General features: G+C 40.9%; 2 protein-coding genes across 2 annotated transcripts; one reads left to right on the top strand and one right to left on the bottom strand.

Annotated features, from left to right (window-relative positions):
• Nucleotides 1–90: 90 nt before the first annotated feature.
• cog2 (component of oligomeric golgi complex 2) lies at nucleotides 91–9,462 on the top strand. The gene is made up of 18 exons (XM_085799792.1): nucleotides 91–272; nucleotides 927–1,088; nucleotides 1,295–1,360; nucleotides 1,456–1,536; nucleotides 1,679–1,782; nucleotides 1,897–2,005; nucleotides 2,971–3,150; nucleotides 3,406–3,530; nucleotides 3,971–4,097; nucleotides 4,182–4,321; nucleotides 5,837–5,898; nucleotides 5,983–6,134; nucleotides 6,220–6,405; nucleotides 6,536–6,608; nucleotides 6,960–7,102; nucleotides 7,674–7,813; nucleotides 7,977–8,160; nucleotides 8,893–9,462. The coding sequence occupies exons 1-18, from the start codon at nucleotides 216–218 to the stop codon at nucleotides 8,983–8,985; spliced, it is 2,184 nt and encodes a 727-aa protein (XP_085655918.1). The 5' UTR covers nucleotides 91–215; the 3' UTR covers nucleotides 8,986–9,462.
• Nucleotides 9,463–10,112: 650 nt separating this feature from the next.
• agt (angiotensinogen) lies at nucleotides 10,113–14,662 on the bottom strand. Its single transcript, XM_085799794.1, has 7 exons — nucleotides 14,619–14,662; nucleotides 12,856–13,303; nucleotides 12,350–12,716; nucleotides 12,139–12,263; nucleotides 11,871–12,019; nucleotides 10,959–11,115; nucleotides 10,113–10,866 (listed from the first exon to the last, which is right to left on the bottom strand). The coding sequence occupies exons 2-7, from the start codon at nucleotides 13,264–13,266 to the stop codon at nucleotides 10,690–10,692; spliced, it is 1,386 nt and encodes a 461-aa protein (XP_085655920.1). The 5' UTR covers nucleotides 13,267–13,303; nucleotides 14,619–14,662; the 3' UTR covers nucleotides 10,113–10,689.
• Between the last annotated feature and the right edge of the window lie 2,569 nt (nucleotides 14,663–17,231).

Below are 17,231 nucleotides of genomic sequence, written 5' to 3' on the forward strand. Positions count from 1 at the left end.
AGTGACACCCTCCGGCCTCTAGCGGACGGAGCAGCAGCAGCAGCAGCAGCAGCAGCAGCAGCCGCAGCTCCGACTCCTCTTCGTTGGTGCTGCTCTTGCCATGTTTGCGGAAGCTCAGTGAGAGCAGCAGCTAGCAGCAGCAGGAGCCTTGTCATCTTTCTTGTGTGTGTGTATATGTTTGTGTTGTTGTAGCTGCTGTGTTTTATTTATCCAAAATGAATCTGCCGAAGGGCCCGGACTCTCTGTGCTTCGACAAGGACGTGTTTATGAAGGTGAGGGTCCGTGAAAGTCACATTTGGTGACGCGTTAACCGGAGCTGGTGCTGTCAGACTAGTTAGCATGAAGCTAAGTTCAGCTTCATTTCTGCGTGTAAACTCTGTCTTTGCTTTTATTAAATAGAAATATAGAGGTATTACCCATTTGATAATTATTGACATGGTCATTGTTGTAATTATGCTGCTGTGTGAGTCATAGCTAATAGTGTTCATGCCACCACCTCATGTAACAGCACCTTCAGTTTGCACATGCACAATAATTTACACATTATTTATTATTATTACATGCATATTGCACATACAAAACATTATCTATTACTGTTCAGCTTTAGTTTTGTATTATTATTACTGTTGCTCTTTAGTTGTCTTTCTATTTTAATACTTAGTTTACACTGTTTATGCTGGAATTTGTGTGTGGACAACAAATAATTTCATAACATGTTTCCTACTGTGCAAATGATAATGAATGCTTTGAATTGAAATGAGAAAATATATCCGTGCTATAAAATGTACCTAGGTTTTTTCCCCTGCATCTATATCTATATTCTGGCTATATTTATTGAGAGTTCAATTGCCTGCACGCTGATTTAGTATTACTGGTTGTTATTGTTTGCATGGCTGACCACACTGTTGCCATGTCTGTGTCTGCAGGATGACTTTGACGTGGACCAGTTTGTGGCCGAGTGTCGGAAACAGGTGCAGCTGGAGGAGATGAGAGAGGACCTGGAGCTCTACTACAAGCTGCTGAAGACGGCCATGGTGGAGCTCATCAACAAGGACTATGCAGACTTTGTTAACCTCTCCACTAATTTGGTCAGTCGCCATTAATGTTGCGCCGGTCACTGTGGATGTAGTTGCATTCAGATAACCCTTTTTGTCATGTTTAATAATAAAGTTTATTGATCAATAGCTTTTTTTTTTTTTAAAGGCATATCAATCTAAAAGGTTTAATTGTCTAAATCCATCTAATGAGGGCAGATTGTTTCTAATCTCAGACCTCTGCTCCCTTGTTGTCTCAGGTGGGGATGGACAAAGCTCTCAATCAGCTTTCTGTGCCGTTGGGACAGTTACGTGAAGAGGTCATGGTATGTGACAGTGTTATGATCAAAAACACTGTCAAGTTTTGATTATCTCCTGCCACGGAGGCTTTATGCATGTTGATGGTTGCTGTCTGTTGCAGAGTCTGCGGTTGTGTGTCAGTGAAGTGATTCAGGCCATAGACAACCAGCTGTCCAAACAGGAAGATCTACAGAAAAAGAAGGTTTGCCCTCTCCCTCATTACTTTGCTTTCATAATCATTTGGTCATTTCGTGTAACGTGTCTGCGGTGCGCGTGTGTTGAATCATTTCATAGCAATACTACTTTTCAGATAACGGTAGTTAACAATTGTCACCGTCCATCAGGTGTGTGTGCTGAGGCTCATCCAAGTGGTGCGCTCGGTGGAGAAGATCGAGAAGATCCTCCACTCACAGAACTCCAAGGAATCCAGCTCTCTGGAAATCAGCAGGTGGGAATCACATGAACAAACTAAACCGGGTGTCACAGAAAGTGGGCAGGTTATTTACCAAGCAACACCAGTTTATTTACATTTTAATATCTGTGTGTGTGTGTGTGTGTGCAGTCCTTTGTTAGCAGGTCAGATCCTGGAGAGAATAGCTACAGAATTCAACCAGCTGCAGTTTCACGCTGTGCAGAGCAAAGGCATGCCCCTGCTGGACAAAGTCAGACCGGTAAGTGTTGATGGGTCAATCATTGAGACTGCTGATAAATCTGTAGCCACTCAGTTAGTCGGACAGTTTTTCTGCTCTTCTGTCAATCGACCAGTGCTGTCATTATCTGAAAAAGATAATTGGCTTCTGTTTGGCCCCTTTTGGTAACAATAAGGAAACTTCTGTTCCAGACAAAAACATCAATGCACTGACTGTTCAGAAATGATCTCCTAAATATTTGTCTGTTTTTTCTGTAATATACTGGAATACTTTAAAGGGATAGTTCAACATTTTGACAAATTGGCCCATTGCCATAATCCCTATAGTCATAGCAGTAGGTTCGTTATCTTTAATTGTCGGTGCAAGCTATTTTTAGAACGGCGGAGCAGAGCCGTGAGCTGCTCAGAGCTACGCTACGGAGGCTAATGGGATTTCTTGGTTTCCTTCATCAAACTCATCAAATACACAATCCAACAACTCCACAACACTCTGGTGGACAAGTTGTGACCTGCACATTCACCACGCTATGAGATAATAACGGAACGTTACGAGATGGAGTTGTTTTCGAGGTAAATTCATGCAAAACAGCTAATGCGCTCTCCGTCGGGGGCAGTTTTTCAGCAAGCAGTCTCTGCATTTACCTCGAAATCAACTCCTTCTCGTAATGTTCCGTTATTATCTCATAGCGTGGTGAATGTGCAGGTCACAACTTGTCCACCAGAGTGTTTTGGAGTTGTTGGATTGTGTATTTGATGAGTTTGATGAGGGAAACCAAGAAATCCTATTAGCCTCCATACTGTAGCTCTGAGCAGCTTGCAGCTCTGCCCCGCCATTCTAAAAATAGCTTGCACTGACAATTAAAGGTAACGAACCTACTGCTATGACTATAGGGATTATGGCAATGGGTCAATTTGCCAAAATGTTGAACTATCCCTTCAAATCAAATCTTTGGACCGTGTATTTGACAAACCTTCGTCCTCTGTCAGCGTATTGCAGGCATCACCTCCATGCTGCAGCAGTCTCTAGAGGGCCTGCTGATCGAGGGTCTGCAGACGACCAACGTGGACATAGTGCGTCACTGCCTGAGAACATACGCCACCATAGACAAGACCCGAGATGCTGAAGCCCTGGTAGGACAGGTGCTGGTCAAACCGTACATGGACCAGGTAAATGTTTCCAGGAGCTTGTTATACTGTAGTTTCTAGGGCATTTCAACTTCTTTTGAGGACATTTTAGATTCAAAACTGATAATTTAAGTTCTTGGATCGTTTGTAATTAGCTCTTTATGGGCCTAAGAACTAGATAGCACATAACAAGAGATAATACTATGTAAATATTGACCTTTTTATTGGATGCCCTGTATATCCTGCTTTAGCAAGCTGCATGAATCAGCAGCTGAAAATCTCATCTTCTTCTTTTAGGTGATAGTGGAGGAAGCAGTGAAGTCTAGTCCCAACGGTCTCCAGCTGATGTACTCCAGACTGCTGGAGTTTGTTCCTCATCACTGCAGACTGCTGCGGGAGGTGACTGGAGGAGCCATATCCAGGTATTGATGTTATCATGCAGGCAGATCTATTCAAAGCTCGATCATAGATCAAGTAGTTCTTTGTTGTATTTTGCCTCTGCCAGAAGAAACAAATTGTCTGCTTTCATCTGTGGAACTATTGAGCATACAGAATATTGGCTGTATGATCTTCTTCAAAGATCACGCAGCTTCAAACACGTCGATATTTATTTATTTTTGCTTTAGTTATACATTCATGTAATTACTATGCATCGTTTACTCGACAGATTTGAACATTTTCTGCTATAAAGAGTCTCGGCTTCACAGGGTCTAGTGGCCTTTAAATGTTTTTATTTTTTCCAGAAGAAACATCTACTACCGTTTGATTTTGTACATGAAATGAACCAGTTGTTGGTTTAGTGCTCCCTGTGTTAAGAATAATAATCTATTTTTAATGTGCCAATGTTCTTTTCTTTGCCCAGTGACAAAGCTGACACGGTGCCGGGTTATGATTTCCTGGTGAACTCCGTGTGGCCGGAGATAATCAGAGCGATAGAGGAGAGGCTGGCCTACCTCTTCAACCCTGGAAACCCGGACATATTCTATGAGGTACAGCCTGAGTGACACAGCTGGTTTATGCATTCACTTTGTATGTGTGTGTGTGTTGTTTATTCTTCAACTCCTCTCTTCTAGCGCTACAGTGTGAGCATGGAGTTTGTGCGAAGGTTTGAGCGCCAGTGCAGCTCGCAGGCCAGCGTGAAGAGGCTGAGAGTTCATCCTTCGTACACCAGCTTCTGCAACAAGTGGAACCTGCCTGTCTATTTCCAACTACGGTGCATAACCTCGACACTATAGGCTCTACGCTGCACACTGAACCCCAGCCTCTAGATTACATCATGCACAGTTACACATTCACATTCAAAGTCTCTTCACTTACTGCAGGTTTCTGCCTCAATCATGTCGATTGTGTGACTTCAAATTGCTGGAAAAGTTAACATTCAAAGTCAGTCATTTAAATACAGATGGGCCTGGTTATTTCCCGTTTGGTGGTTTTACTGGGGATTTTTGTGTGGCACTATTTCATGGCCAGATGCAGTCGTTTACACAAAGGTCTTGTTGTCACTGTGAAGTTGCCAGACAGCTGATGGTTATTCCAGGAAGTCACTGCACCAAGCCAGTAAATGGTCACATACACACACACCCCTGTAAAACTCGAATTAATTATCTTACTCTATTTTAGGGCATGGTAGGTGGATTTTTGTGACCTTTCGTCAGTTTCCAGTCATGGGATGAGAAGCGAACCATCGCCAGGGTGTAAACCTATAAGGGTGATCAGATCTCTCAGCAGGGAAGCAACTAAGCTTATTTTCTAAATTTCTAAAACACATGCATATTCCTTCAAGCTCATAGAGAATATGTGTGCAGTCTATTAAATTTAGATGTGTCATTTATAATGAAAATAGTCAGACAGTGGCAAATGTTTAATTCAATGTAGCATGATTTTAATAAATATAGATAGATAGATAGATAGATAGATAGATAGATAGATAGATAGATAGATAGATAGATAGATAGATAGATAGATAGATAGATAGATAAAAACTTTATTGATCCCTTGGGGAAATCCCTTCAGGAAATTTTGGGTTTTGCAGTTGCAGTGCCACATGATAAAAGAGAAACAAACAAAAAGACAATTCTGACAGAAAGAAAGTGCAAAAAGTCAAATATCAATATCAATATGGTCCAGCAACAAAAACTCAAGTGTGCAAATAACAGGTAAAAGGTTACACGTGTGCAAAGGTAGCAGTAGTTGCATCGTCCTAAGTGACTAATTAATTAAATGATGAGCAGATAAATTAAACTGGACTTGCTTTCAGAGCTCAAGAGATAAGCACTGATTAGTCCCTCCACATGTTAAGAAAAAAAAGTTGGAAGACAAGTCGGAGAAAAGCCTATTTTGGAAGATTTGGGAAATTCCTGACATTAGTTTCATGCATAGTGATGAAAAGAGGGAAATTGCTGATTAATAAACAAAGCCCATAAACACTGGACACTGGACCTTGACTGAATGGTCATTGATCTATGCGACAGAGTAAAGAAATGTTCTCCTGCTCCCTCCCGCCCACGCAAACATGCACACACTGTAAAGTACACATGGCACAGATTCACCACAGCACGTCAAGATAAATATCAGGGTGTGTGTTGTGTCCTCATTTCACAAAGACAAACTTGCACGTTGCAGCTTCTCTGGAAAGTACATAATTTCTAGTACACAGTGTTGTTTCACGTCATGAGCGGATGCACATCGTAACTAATAACAAATTGATTGTTTTTGTCTTCCCCCTCAGATACAAGGAAATAGCAGGAAGTCTAGAGAACGCCATAAGTGATGGACTCGAGGCTGCACCAGGTAGGAATTTTCCACCACGAACATCAGTTTTGACGTCACGCTTTGCTCGTAGTAACTGTGTGTCTGTGTCTGTTTTTTGTCCAGCTGGCAGTGTGTACCACCTCCAGGTCTCTGAGGTGTTGTGGTCCTGTCTGATGAGGTGCTGGTCCGACAAGGTCTACCTGTCACCTCTGGCCCATCGCTTCTGGAAGCTCACACTGCAGCTCTACTCACGATACGCAAAATTTCTCGATGAGGTACAGTAATCCTAATTAAAAAAAACAAAGCAGTATGCAAATGATTAGTCACGTTCGGTCCTGACGTGTATCGGCGTCTGCGCAGGTGCTGACTAAGAGTCCGTCCTCTGAGGTGACCAAAGAGCCGACCAGGCCTCTGCCCAGCTCGGCCTCCTCCACCTCCAGCCGGACGTCGATGGATGACGGCGGCAGTGAGGGCGGGAGTCCTGCGTCCCTGTCCACCAAAATGCTTGTCTACATCGCCGCTGACATCCAAAAGCTTCAGGACCAGGTGCTTACACATATTTTTACCTGTGTAGCTCCAGTTGACCTGCATAAATTACACTTTATATTTACATCAGCAACACAAAGTGTCCCTGTCAGAGAAGTCCAAACTGACTGTTGGCTCTTCTTCCTCTTAGATCCCGGAGCTGTCAGAAATGGTCCGACAACGTTTCGAAGCTATTGGCTTCAAAAACTTTGCTATTATGGAAGGTAAACTGTCAATATAATGTCTTCTCAACTCATTTTAAGCTTTTCACTTCCTTTTATTCAGTCTTAATCTGTAAAGAGTTGTTAAGCAGATAAATGTCAAAATGGACGAGAATAATTTTCTTAATTTTATTGGGATTATCTGTCACCACACTATCTGCTGTGGCCTACATGTTCATGCTATCATAGATGCCATTTTCCCCTGTTGACATTTAAGTGTCAATGTTATTTTAAACATGATGTCGTAATCAACCAAGTTGTGGTCAGAAAATATAATGTTATTATAACTTTGGTCCAGCAGATAAGAGTGTGTGTGTCTTTCATTGTATTTATTAACACTGTCTTCCATGTCAGATGCCCTAGCAGACTCCAAAGCGTGCCTCTCAACTAGCGTTCCCACTCTGAACGCAAAGATGACACAGCATCTGACTGAACGCTGCTGCCGCTTCCTGAAGAGTGCCTCTGAGGTCCCACGACTCTACCGCAGGACTAATAAGGTCAGTGAAGCTGTAAACTTGCACATGTATGTGTTTCTCCAGTATTTCATCATATAATGGTCTCCAATCATATAACAGAGACTGGGTCCTTAGATAAAAAATAGAATTGAAAAATAGAATTGAATTCAGTATGAGGCTGACCACACTTTTAAGAGATTTCTTCTATGTGAAACTCATGAGATGAGTTTGACGGACTAACTGAACTTATCTCCAGTAAGACAAATCAAACATCTTTACCTTATATTACCACCACTCGCTCATTCATGGTTAGCCCGTCTATTCCCCAGTGGCCACCAACTGTTTCCCTATTAATCATTTGTAGCAATGTGAGAGGTGGTGGTAAGCTTTTTGTTGTCGTTTTTGGCAAAATCAGTGTCAATATGAATGAGGACTGTAGAGATCTATAATAAAAAAAAATAGCCTACAACATGTGTATTTCCTTTAATAGTTCTCTCCTTATTAACAACATGAAGAAAAGATGGAAGTTTTAATGCAGCCGTCAACCAACACAGGTTCTTAAAATATAATATGTTTGTGAAAACCTAGAATATCTGACTTCCTCCCTGAATAGGATTTGCCTGTGCGTGCATCAGCGTACATGGACAACGCCCTGCGTCCGTTACATCAGTTGCTGACGGACTCAACAGGCCTCGTCACCCCCGCCACGGCACAAGAATGGCTGCGAGTTGCACTTTGTGACTGCACACAGAGGTGATTTTACACACACAAGTAGACTCCATCTGAAGATGATTATGTAGATCCGCACAGTTTAAACGAAAATGTCTCATCACATTAACACTGAGAGGAATTGAATTGATATGTTAAATTCTGATTGCAGCCATCTTTTTTGACATTTTGTACGGTTTCTGTTCAGGTACTATGAGACTATCTCAGAGGTGCTGAGCTCTGTGAGAAAGATGGAGGAGAGTCTGAAGAGACTGAAACAAGCCAGAAAAGGTGCGAGCGCAACGACCACGGCAGGAGCTAATGGTGGACCCACGGATGACAGCAAGATCCGACTTCAGCTGGCACTGGACGTGGAATACCTGGGGGAGCAGGTCAGTGGTGTTTGGCAAGTGTCACTGAACACTTTATTGGGAACACCTGCTCGTTCATGCAACTATCCAATCAGCCAGTTCAATGCATTAAGAGACCATGGGCTTCATTTGATGCTCACATCAAAAAAAAAAGTGACTTGATGCATGATTGTTGGTGCCACTTCACTGCATCGCCCAGCTGACAGATCTGTCAAACAAATATGAAGCCAACTCTCTCAACATCTCCTGAAATCAGGAGAGTAACAGTGCGTATTTGGGGGCAAGACAAGCATGGTGATCCCAATAAAGTGTACAGGAGTGTGTATAGACTAATACCAAAAACGAGATAGTTCACGATGTCTGGATAAGTCAGTGGAGGGAGTAAATCTGGGTCTTAATAAGTTGTAGTTTTTCTGTGTACCTTGTTTCTCGTTAAATTTGAGTTTATCACGATACGTTCCTCCTTCGTTTCCCTTCCCCTTCTCCATTTCTTTTTTTTATTTTATTTTTGTCTCATCTCTTTTTCTTTCTCTTTTACTTCTTGCCCGTTTTCCCCACTGTTTACGTTTGCGTTCCTCCAAAGATGGCGCCGACGTCCCACAACGCCAAAGCGGCGTGACGTCAGCTTCACATTCTCTATACTGGTGACAAAATATGTCCTTTGCTGAAGTTATTCATTGTGTTTCGGTGTCATCTGAAGCACTTTGTGTTTTTATTTCCTCTCATGTTGCTTTGTCCTGTTGTTTGTCTCAGATCCAGAAGATGGGTCTTCAGCCAAGTGACATCTCCATGTTTTCCACTCTGATGGACCTTGTGAAAGAGGCCCGAGAGCTCGCTGAGCAGTAACACACTAACGGACCCAACCCATTAACATGCTGCACTCATCTCTGCATTTGTCCCAGTCCCAGGCTAAAAGTCACAGTCTGGTTACAGCTGATGATGATCACACCATGAAGAATGTACAAGATGTGATAACTATTCAAATCTCTTCTTGACGTTTGTTTGTTTTGTTTTTTTTACATTAGAGCCATAGTGCACAAACAAATTATGGTTTGAAACAGCAGATAAACTCCTGTCTGGATCATCATCGGTTCTGCTGCATTGTGAATAAGACGGTGAACAGAAATGTATTTTTCTGATATGGCAAGAAAGCTGTAAGGAGATACTTAAACAATATTTGTCTAATTTCTGCTGCTGCTTGGTGAAGGATTAATCTCTCTGTCTTTTAGTGTGTAATGTGTACATTTTTGTTAAAATCAAAGTTGTATATTATAATATGTTTAACATGATTAACTTGGAGTAAAATAAAATTCTTTGGATACAATATAGATTTTTTTGTATTTTAATACTAATCATCAAACATAAGCTGACTGTTGGGTGTTTGTGTATTAGTCAAATGCACAGCACTCAGACCGTTGTGTCAAGCAAAACGTCATTGATACATGTAAATAAACTCTGAAACGTGACAGGTTGATGCCACACTGTGTAATTCTGGTGTTTTTGATTTTTAAAAAAAAAAAATCAATAAGCCACTGAGTCAGTCACCTCAGTCAGCATTATTGCCTACACCCATGGTATTTTTTCATCATTTACTTTGAAATATTTATGAATGACAATTATTAATATTTATGAATTAAACAGGGAGTTGACAGTTTACACTAAATTGTATGATGTTGATTGTTGCAATGAATATGTATTGGAATAATATTTATGTATTTCTAATTTGAGAAATGATTGCTGTTGATTAGATAGTTTCTTAAATGGATAGTTCTCTGAATTATTATTCTTTCATCTCATTAAAATTTCCATCCGCAGAAAAAGGACCATCATCTCTAGAGGAGAGAGGTGATCGACCTCTGTTGCAGCAGCCAGCAGTCACAGTGAGCTGTTTAGGTCGAGATAAATATTGATGCAACACTGAAATGATAAAGACTTTGACTTAAAACCCTGATGAAAAGCAACAACACATTGACTTTATTGGGAAACAAATGTTTTATTTTTGCAATCACAAAAGGTAACACAACAAAAATAAACTCTTAGTTACAATATACAACGTATCAGTCATTCAACGTAGAGAACCGTGTGTACTGTACCTACTCTACGGGAAAAATACTGTACAGAACTCTGCTATAATAAATTTTACAGGAAAAAAAACAATTGGGATTTTAAAAATACTGCTTGACAACAATTCAGCTTAAAGTAACAGCTTTTCATAAATACTGAGACAAGGGATCCTGAGTGGCTCCTGAGTTTGTGGAGAGGATCGGGTCAGAGGTGAAAGATGGCTGCAACACTTCAGTATTGATGTATTTGTCTTGTGTGAGATTGTACTTCATTCTTCATGTGCCGCTCTGTATGTGGCCATTACTTCATTTGAAAAACAAGGGTATGACCTAAATGAGATGTCTACTGAATGATTGATTTCAGCCCCTGTGGAAGCTTAAGCTGTAGGCCACAACGTAGATTATAAAGAAATGGGACCTGTCATGTCGGACATTTATCATGTCAGAAGTTTTCGTTGGCATTATACGATATAACTAAAATATAACTTTAGAGTGTGGGGTTTGTGATCTTGCCCAGCATGAGGATAGCGTTAGAATCTCCCTCTATAATAGAAAAGAAGAAGGGACGGTTGATGGACAGTCTCAGAGGGACGCCTGCCTCTTGTGTCTTTTCCTCAGGTTCTGCTCCTTCCTCTGACATCTCGAAGGACACTTTGTTCACGGCCTGAGAGGAGACAGGAAGATCTGTTAGTCATGCACATGTACACAGTGAGTGGGTTTTTTTTTTTTCTTTCTTCGACAACGTGCTTAGTTCACCTTATCTATAGTGAAGGGCTTGGTGTTGCTGAGTTTGCTGAACTCAGCCTGGGAGCCCAGCAGTTTGGCCTCGATTTCTGGGTCCATGTTGGTCAGCAGGTCATGCAGGTCAGTCACAGCGGACATGGAAAACTTTGGCAGTGACAGCTCCAATAATCTGGGTGGATGAGGCGTAAACAGTTTGAATTTTAAGATTTAAAAAAAAAAAAGTGTTTCAACTAAAATGGGATTGTACCGGATGCTTTCTCTCCTAAAACCCATACTTATTTGCTTTACATTGATCAGACATTATTGGCTGACTGATGCACAGATAGACAGTAAACTAAGATCATATAACCTGTAGTCAATAATATGGCAGACACCACATATCCAGATAATGTTTCTATGTAGTCATGGAAAAAAACAAGTGCTAAAAATCACAGAAACTTAGTTTGAGAATCACTATGTTGAGGTTTTTCAAAATAATCCAAGTTGTAAGTATATTAAAGCAGAAGTAAGTGGAATGTTTGTGTTAATATAAGTCTTAAATAGTTATATCTTCCGACAGCAATCACTTATATAGAGTGTTTGGTCTGAAACACGGGTCTGTTCCTTGTATCCTACAACCTTTATCCAATGAGGAGAGAGAACGGCATAAAGGGGCGGTCCTCTCTGTGTGTGCAGCCAAGGGATGTACGTGAATGTGGTGACGTAGGGACGAGGGCGCGGGCTGCTAACTCCATCAGCTGACAAGAAGTTAGCCAAAACGACCGGATCGCTTACTTCTGCTTTAATTACATTAGTGGAACCCTGCAATAATGCCTAAGTATAAAAAAATATGTCCTAAAGTTACATACAGATGATATAACATAACATAATACGCTGAGGTGACAAAAAGTCTGGAGTTAGTGTTGAAGAAAGGACAACACTCACCCTTCCTGGAGGTTCTGGTACCAGCTCGACATGACATCTGTGAGCAGCTTGGACTCAATGTCACGGAGGCTGACTCCTTCATGAGGCAGGACCAGCAGCATGTACGACCTTTTGCTCAGAGACAGCTTCACAACAGTGCACCGCCGCACCTTCAGAGGAACACAGCAAAGAGAAATATAGATGAATGAAGTCATCAATATTTAAGGAAGTTCAACTTTTAAAGCTGGAGATACGTAATAAACTGAATGAGCCCTTAAATCAGCTTTACCTTATCATTCAGGTAGTGGTACTGACCCGTGTGGGTCATCAGTGGAGCCATCACTGTGGTTGTTTCATCCACATGAAACTCCTGCATGGTGGTCCTCTCTGGCTGGAAGGCCGTCTTCCAGTTGCCTGAACAGACACAACCAAAGATATCAGACACTACCCGTCCAATCTCAGGTTTTGAATTTTAAAAATCAAAGTCAACAGAGACAGACCTTGAAAGTTGAATGAAGTGATGAACAGCAGGTCTCTTGTGGAGTTCAGGTCGCTGAAGATGTTCTTCACTTTCCTCTCTGACGTCTTCTCCACAAAACTGTTGACCAGTTGCTGGGCCTCCTGAGGTTTGGAGAAGTCCACGCTGCGGATGAACGATGCGTCTGAGAAGTCCTGAGTGCCTTGGATGAAATCCTCGGACAGCTGAACATCCGGGCGGGTGAAGGCCCAGACCTGGGTGGTGATTTCATCTTTGGGTCCATCGTCCACCAGAGAGTTGATGCTCTGCAGGGTCTTGAGAACCTTGTGTCCGTCCACCAAGGACACACAGTCCTCTCGGTCAGTGTCACTGCTGAGGCCTAGAAGAAGCTGCAAGGACAGAAGAGGATTGGGAAACATTTACTTTTGAGTTGATAACTGATGGTGAAAACCAAATCAATCATCCATTCACTGACACCTTTTTTTGGGGGGGCTGCATCTAAAGACAGAGAAAATCAAAAGCAAAGACCTGGAAGGGACGCGCTGTCTTCTTGGAGGCTCCCAGGTAGAAAGTGACCAGGGATCCGTAGGTGTTGACCGGAGAGAGGAGGGTGTTGCTGCTGTGCTGCTTGCTGCTGAGAGCCTGGTACATCCTCAGGCCCAGAGAGTTCAGCAGCCCCGCCAGAACCGCCGTCCTCTCTGTGATGTTCTGCCTCTGCGCGTCCAGTTTCGACTGGTCCCTGCTGTCCGGTGTCAGGACTTCAATATCAAGGGGCGTCACAGGAAACGTCTCCAGGGGCTTGGACGTCTGGGTCTGCAGGGTCTCGCAGCTGACGTTCTCGGCAGCAAAGAGAGCGAAGGGGTGAACGTAGACGCGGTTGGCCTGACTTCCTGACAGGCAGCACCATAGTAGGAGGAGTAGGAGAGGGGATCTCTGCATCTTGCCTTTGTTGGTAGTCCCCTTATAATGATTCCTTCTGTGATGGGCAATAGATATTTTTAGTTAAAGATCAATCCCCTCAAGTATATCAAAACACAAACTGCCTCCTGTGCACTTCTTGGTGAGCACCAAGCACTGGGTTGTCTGGGAATGCTACTATTAGTGGTGCAGCTTTCGTCTGAAATCTGGCTGAATCCGATTTTCCGTCTCTGACAGGATTGGCTGGCAGGAACACTGGGCATAGAGCGGCATGTCAGTGATTGATTGACCACTCTTTGTGTGTCCTCTCTCCTGCTGGTCAGTGAATGCGAGCAGACATTACCCTCTGCAGAAAGAGGTTGCATAGATAATGAAGACGCATCCAGTGCGTGCATCTGAGTGCGTGCACAATATGGATGTTGTTTATAGCTGTTTTCATATTGAGGACGCAAATTTAATTTGGTCAGACAGTCAACCAAATTTAGATTCTCAAATTATCACAATATATTAAGAAAAAACTTTGGACACTGATTGTGAAATATGATACAAATTTGCTTGTTTATCATGGAACAACTATACAAATAAACACATGCTAGAATTTATATATTATAAGTAGAGAGATGATCCATAAATAAGTTACAAAAACAAACAAAGTGCTGAAGGAAGTGATGATAAAAATGAAAATAAATATAGTGACAAGTTCATTTCACATTTTCTCAACTCTCTATTGTTGCTGGAGCTTCTACTGTATAGAGAGTAAACTACACTACAGTTGATCACCTATGTTGGCAACTTTCTCTTTGTTATGAACACTTTCTGAGCATTAACCCACTTGGAACTTGGGAAAATGTCCTTACGCAAAAAAAATAGGACTTTATCCTTTGAGTTGAACGTGCAGACGTGTGGACTGATGGACTCTTGAAAGGAGGTTAGCAAACACTGGATTTTCCTCTGTTTGGACATGCACCACAGGACATGGCCTTGGTTCCTGATCAATAAAAACCACTGCACTTAAATGTTCCTACACACAACCAACCACGTAGCCGGTGACTTGTTGACAGAGGCTAAATTAGAAAAAACAAACAAACAAAACATGATAGATTGTTGATCAGAAACATTTTCTGTCAAGCTCCGTAACTTTGACAAACCTGTGCTATGAGAGGATTCATAACTATCTTGTTTTCAAGTGGGGCATTTACAGAAATAAGCTTTCATATTTATTTTTATGAAGTAGATAACCCTAAAATACGACAGCTATAGATATTTAGAAAATTATCTTTTGGTTTTGAAGAATTTAATACAACCTTAAAAAAAACTAATTTACATTGACTGCACTGCACAAATAAAAGGTAAAAGTCAAAGTTTGCTCTTACCGTGTGTGTGTCTGGTGTTGCTGCTACTGAGCGAGGTGCTGAATGAGCTCCTGCCTCCCCTGCTCCCTGACTTTAACGCAGCCAGCCGCTCAGGGTGCTCGCACTCTGGTTACTGATTAACCATAGCAGCATTGAGTCAGGGGCTCTGCTGCCATGACTCACGGCCTGCTTTGTACTGATGAGCTGCTGCTATAGATAAATAGGTCTGACAGGGGGAAGAAAAAGACCACCCAATGTCCCTCTGCATGTTGACTTTAGGAGGATGATGCAAGCACATCCTGGAGGGGGTGAAAAGGAGAGAGCTCAGCCTCCACAAAGGAGGAGTAGCAGAGGGACAGCCATGCTTGTTTGTGTGTGTTTGCCATCAGTGTGACTCACTGAAAAGTCACCGTATTGTGGAGATGTTAATTACGCATGTTCTTTGTAATTTCTGCCTTACGGGGGTCAAACAAGTATCAAGTAAACAAGTCTATAACCTTGGTCACCCAAATCTATACAAGAACAAAACAAACAGATAAAAAGAGACGAGGAATAGGAAGAGTCATGATTTTAGAAGTGTAGGGTTAAGGTACCTGTTGTGCTACTATTATGTTATTCATGTTGTCTGTTTTCAGTTTGATCAATAAGAATCATTAGTAATGTAGTGCAAACTAACTGTTTATAATGAGCCCATATAATAACTAAAAGTGAAAGTGTCTGAGAAATGCACATACATAAAAAGCCCAGTTCTGTCTCTGTTATCCTAACTTCATCCCTCTCTCATGCCACTTGCCAATCTTTTTAGTTACACCTGGATTTTTCCCATGTCCTATAAAAGAGCAAACACCTTTCACATATCCTTATTGTCAGGTAAAATATAATCTGTGAATATATTGAGGAAAATCCTCCTCACACACCTGGTTCAACAGAGCATTGTACACTAGGTTGTCTCGTCAGAAGGAGAAACTGATCACGTGTTCAAGTGTTTTACAGCCCTGGTTTTATCTTTTATAAACATTGTTACAGTAATAACAGCTGATAACTGGAGGTTAGCGGTGTTTATGTAATACTGACAGTGTGCTACTGTAGATTGTTGTAAACGACTAACAAGATAAAACCAAAAATGTGATACAGTATCTGGCTGATCAGATCTTATTGACACAACATTTATATATAGTATTTTTTATGTTGATATTGATTTCACTCTGCAAACATTTTTACATTGATAAAATGCCAAATGTTCATATTTTGCTCATATTTGATTTAAAATCAATAAACCTTTTTGACAGTGATTAATCAGATCTGGGGGGTTTCTTTTGGCTGAAATGCCAATGATGTTTTGGTAAGGCAGGGAATAAACAATATGAATCATCCTCATAGGACTAGTAGGGTATAAGATTACTTTTTTTCAACCTTTATTTATCCAAGTAAAAATGTTTGAGAACAAATTCTCATTTACAAACATGACCTATGCACTTATGTAAACTCTGAATAGTAAACCTCACTCATTATTAACTGCTAGTCCAATTTAAATTCAAGCAGAAATACAAAACATGCTAATACAAATAACATATTTAATTTTATGTATTCTTTTTACAGTCTATGGTATTTTAAAGCTCAATTAAAATATAAAATGATCAAAAATAACATAATATCAATATGTACTACAAATGTTGCTAATGTGCTAATATAAAGATTAAAAACAAAACATATAACATAACAAACGTAAAAAGCCACACTGAGGGCAGATTGTACAATGAATAAAATAGAAAGCAGCACATACAAAAAAATATGATAATACAAATATACAAAATTTATAGGTGCTTTTACAGGTAAAGTATGTGCATGTTAAAGGTAATGCACAATAACATTAATAGAATTTTTTTTTTTTAAAGGATGAATGAAGACAAACTTTGAAAAAAGTGTCAGGAAATAGATAAACACAGAAGGTGCATAGTAACAGGGTTTTGGGGAACAGGAGTATAAACAGAGGCACAGAGCCATGCTACATTTTCCTCCATGCAAGCAGCTCAAACATATTAGCAAAGTGCTAATATCAGAATGACTAACTATGTTCAGCTTAGTTTGGTGTGTTGGCATGCTGGCATTTACTAATAAGTGCAAAGTTCAGCTGATGGGAATGTTATTAGTTTCATAAACTAAAGCATGAACAGATGACGGGCCTGTGCCAGAAGAGCTAGAAGACAACTCTAAAGAGATACTAAATGACGAAAGATAAATGAAAACAGCGACAAAAAGGGACACAAAATTATAAAGAGGCTGTTTTTTTAAATCAAGGTGTTGACCTCCTGTGGCACATTGTCTAATCATCCTTCCATGATCCAGATGATGATGATGATGATTGCAGATCTGATCTATATGAATGCTTATTACACTGTTGTGTAGTGAACTTTTGTATAGGATAGGATTTGTCTTTTGTTAAGGATCTTATATATCTTATAGTTCACTGTAACACAATATATAAGTGATCCGGCAGGATTCAGGTACTGACAATAGAAACTCACAATTTCTGCAGCAGATGTGAAGTTACACATGTGAGATGATTATAGTGCATATTTTATCATCCACTCATTTGTAAGTTCCCAAAACCAGCATGAAGGTCCAGTGTGTGTC

The sequence above is a fragment of the Trachurus japonicus genome, chromosome 15 (genome assembly GCF_045865225.1).
Source record: "Trachurus japonicus isolate A0001 chromosome 15, Traja_1.0".
Lineage (NCBI taxonomy): Eukaryota > Metazoa > Chordata > Actinopteri > Carangiformes > Carangidae > Trachurus > Trachurus japonicus.

What these genes read in the sequence shown, in the direction of transcription:
- agt (XM_085799794.1), bottom strand. Translation starts at nt 13,266, where the DNA reads ATGCAGAGATCCCCTCTCCTACTCCTCCTACTATGGTGCTGCCTGTCA. An exon ending in ACCACTACCTGAATGATAAG is followed by an intron (nt 12,020 to 12,138) that starts GTAAAGCTGATT and finishes GTTCCTCTGAAG; the next exon opens with GTGCGGCGGTGCACTGTTGT. An exon ending in TACCAGAACCTCCAGGAAGG is followed by an intron (nt 11,116 to 11,870) that starts GTGAGTGTTGTC and finishes TCATCCACCCAG; the next exon opens with ATTATTGGAGCTGTCACTGC.
- cog2 (XM_085799792.1), top strand. Translation starts at nt 216, where the DNA reads ATGAATCTGCCGAAGGGCCCGGACTCTCTGTGCTTCGACAAGGACGTG. An exon ending in TTAACCTCTCCACTAATTTG is followed by an intron (nt 1,089 to 1,294) that starts GTCAGTCGCCAT and finishes TTGTTGTCTCAG; the next exon opens with GTGGGGATGGACAAAGCTCT. An exon ending in AAACTTTGCTATTATGGAAG is followed by an intron (nt 6,609 to 6,959) that starts GTAAACTGTCAA and finishes CTTCCATGTCAG; the next exon opens with ATGCCCTAGCAGACTCCAAA.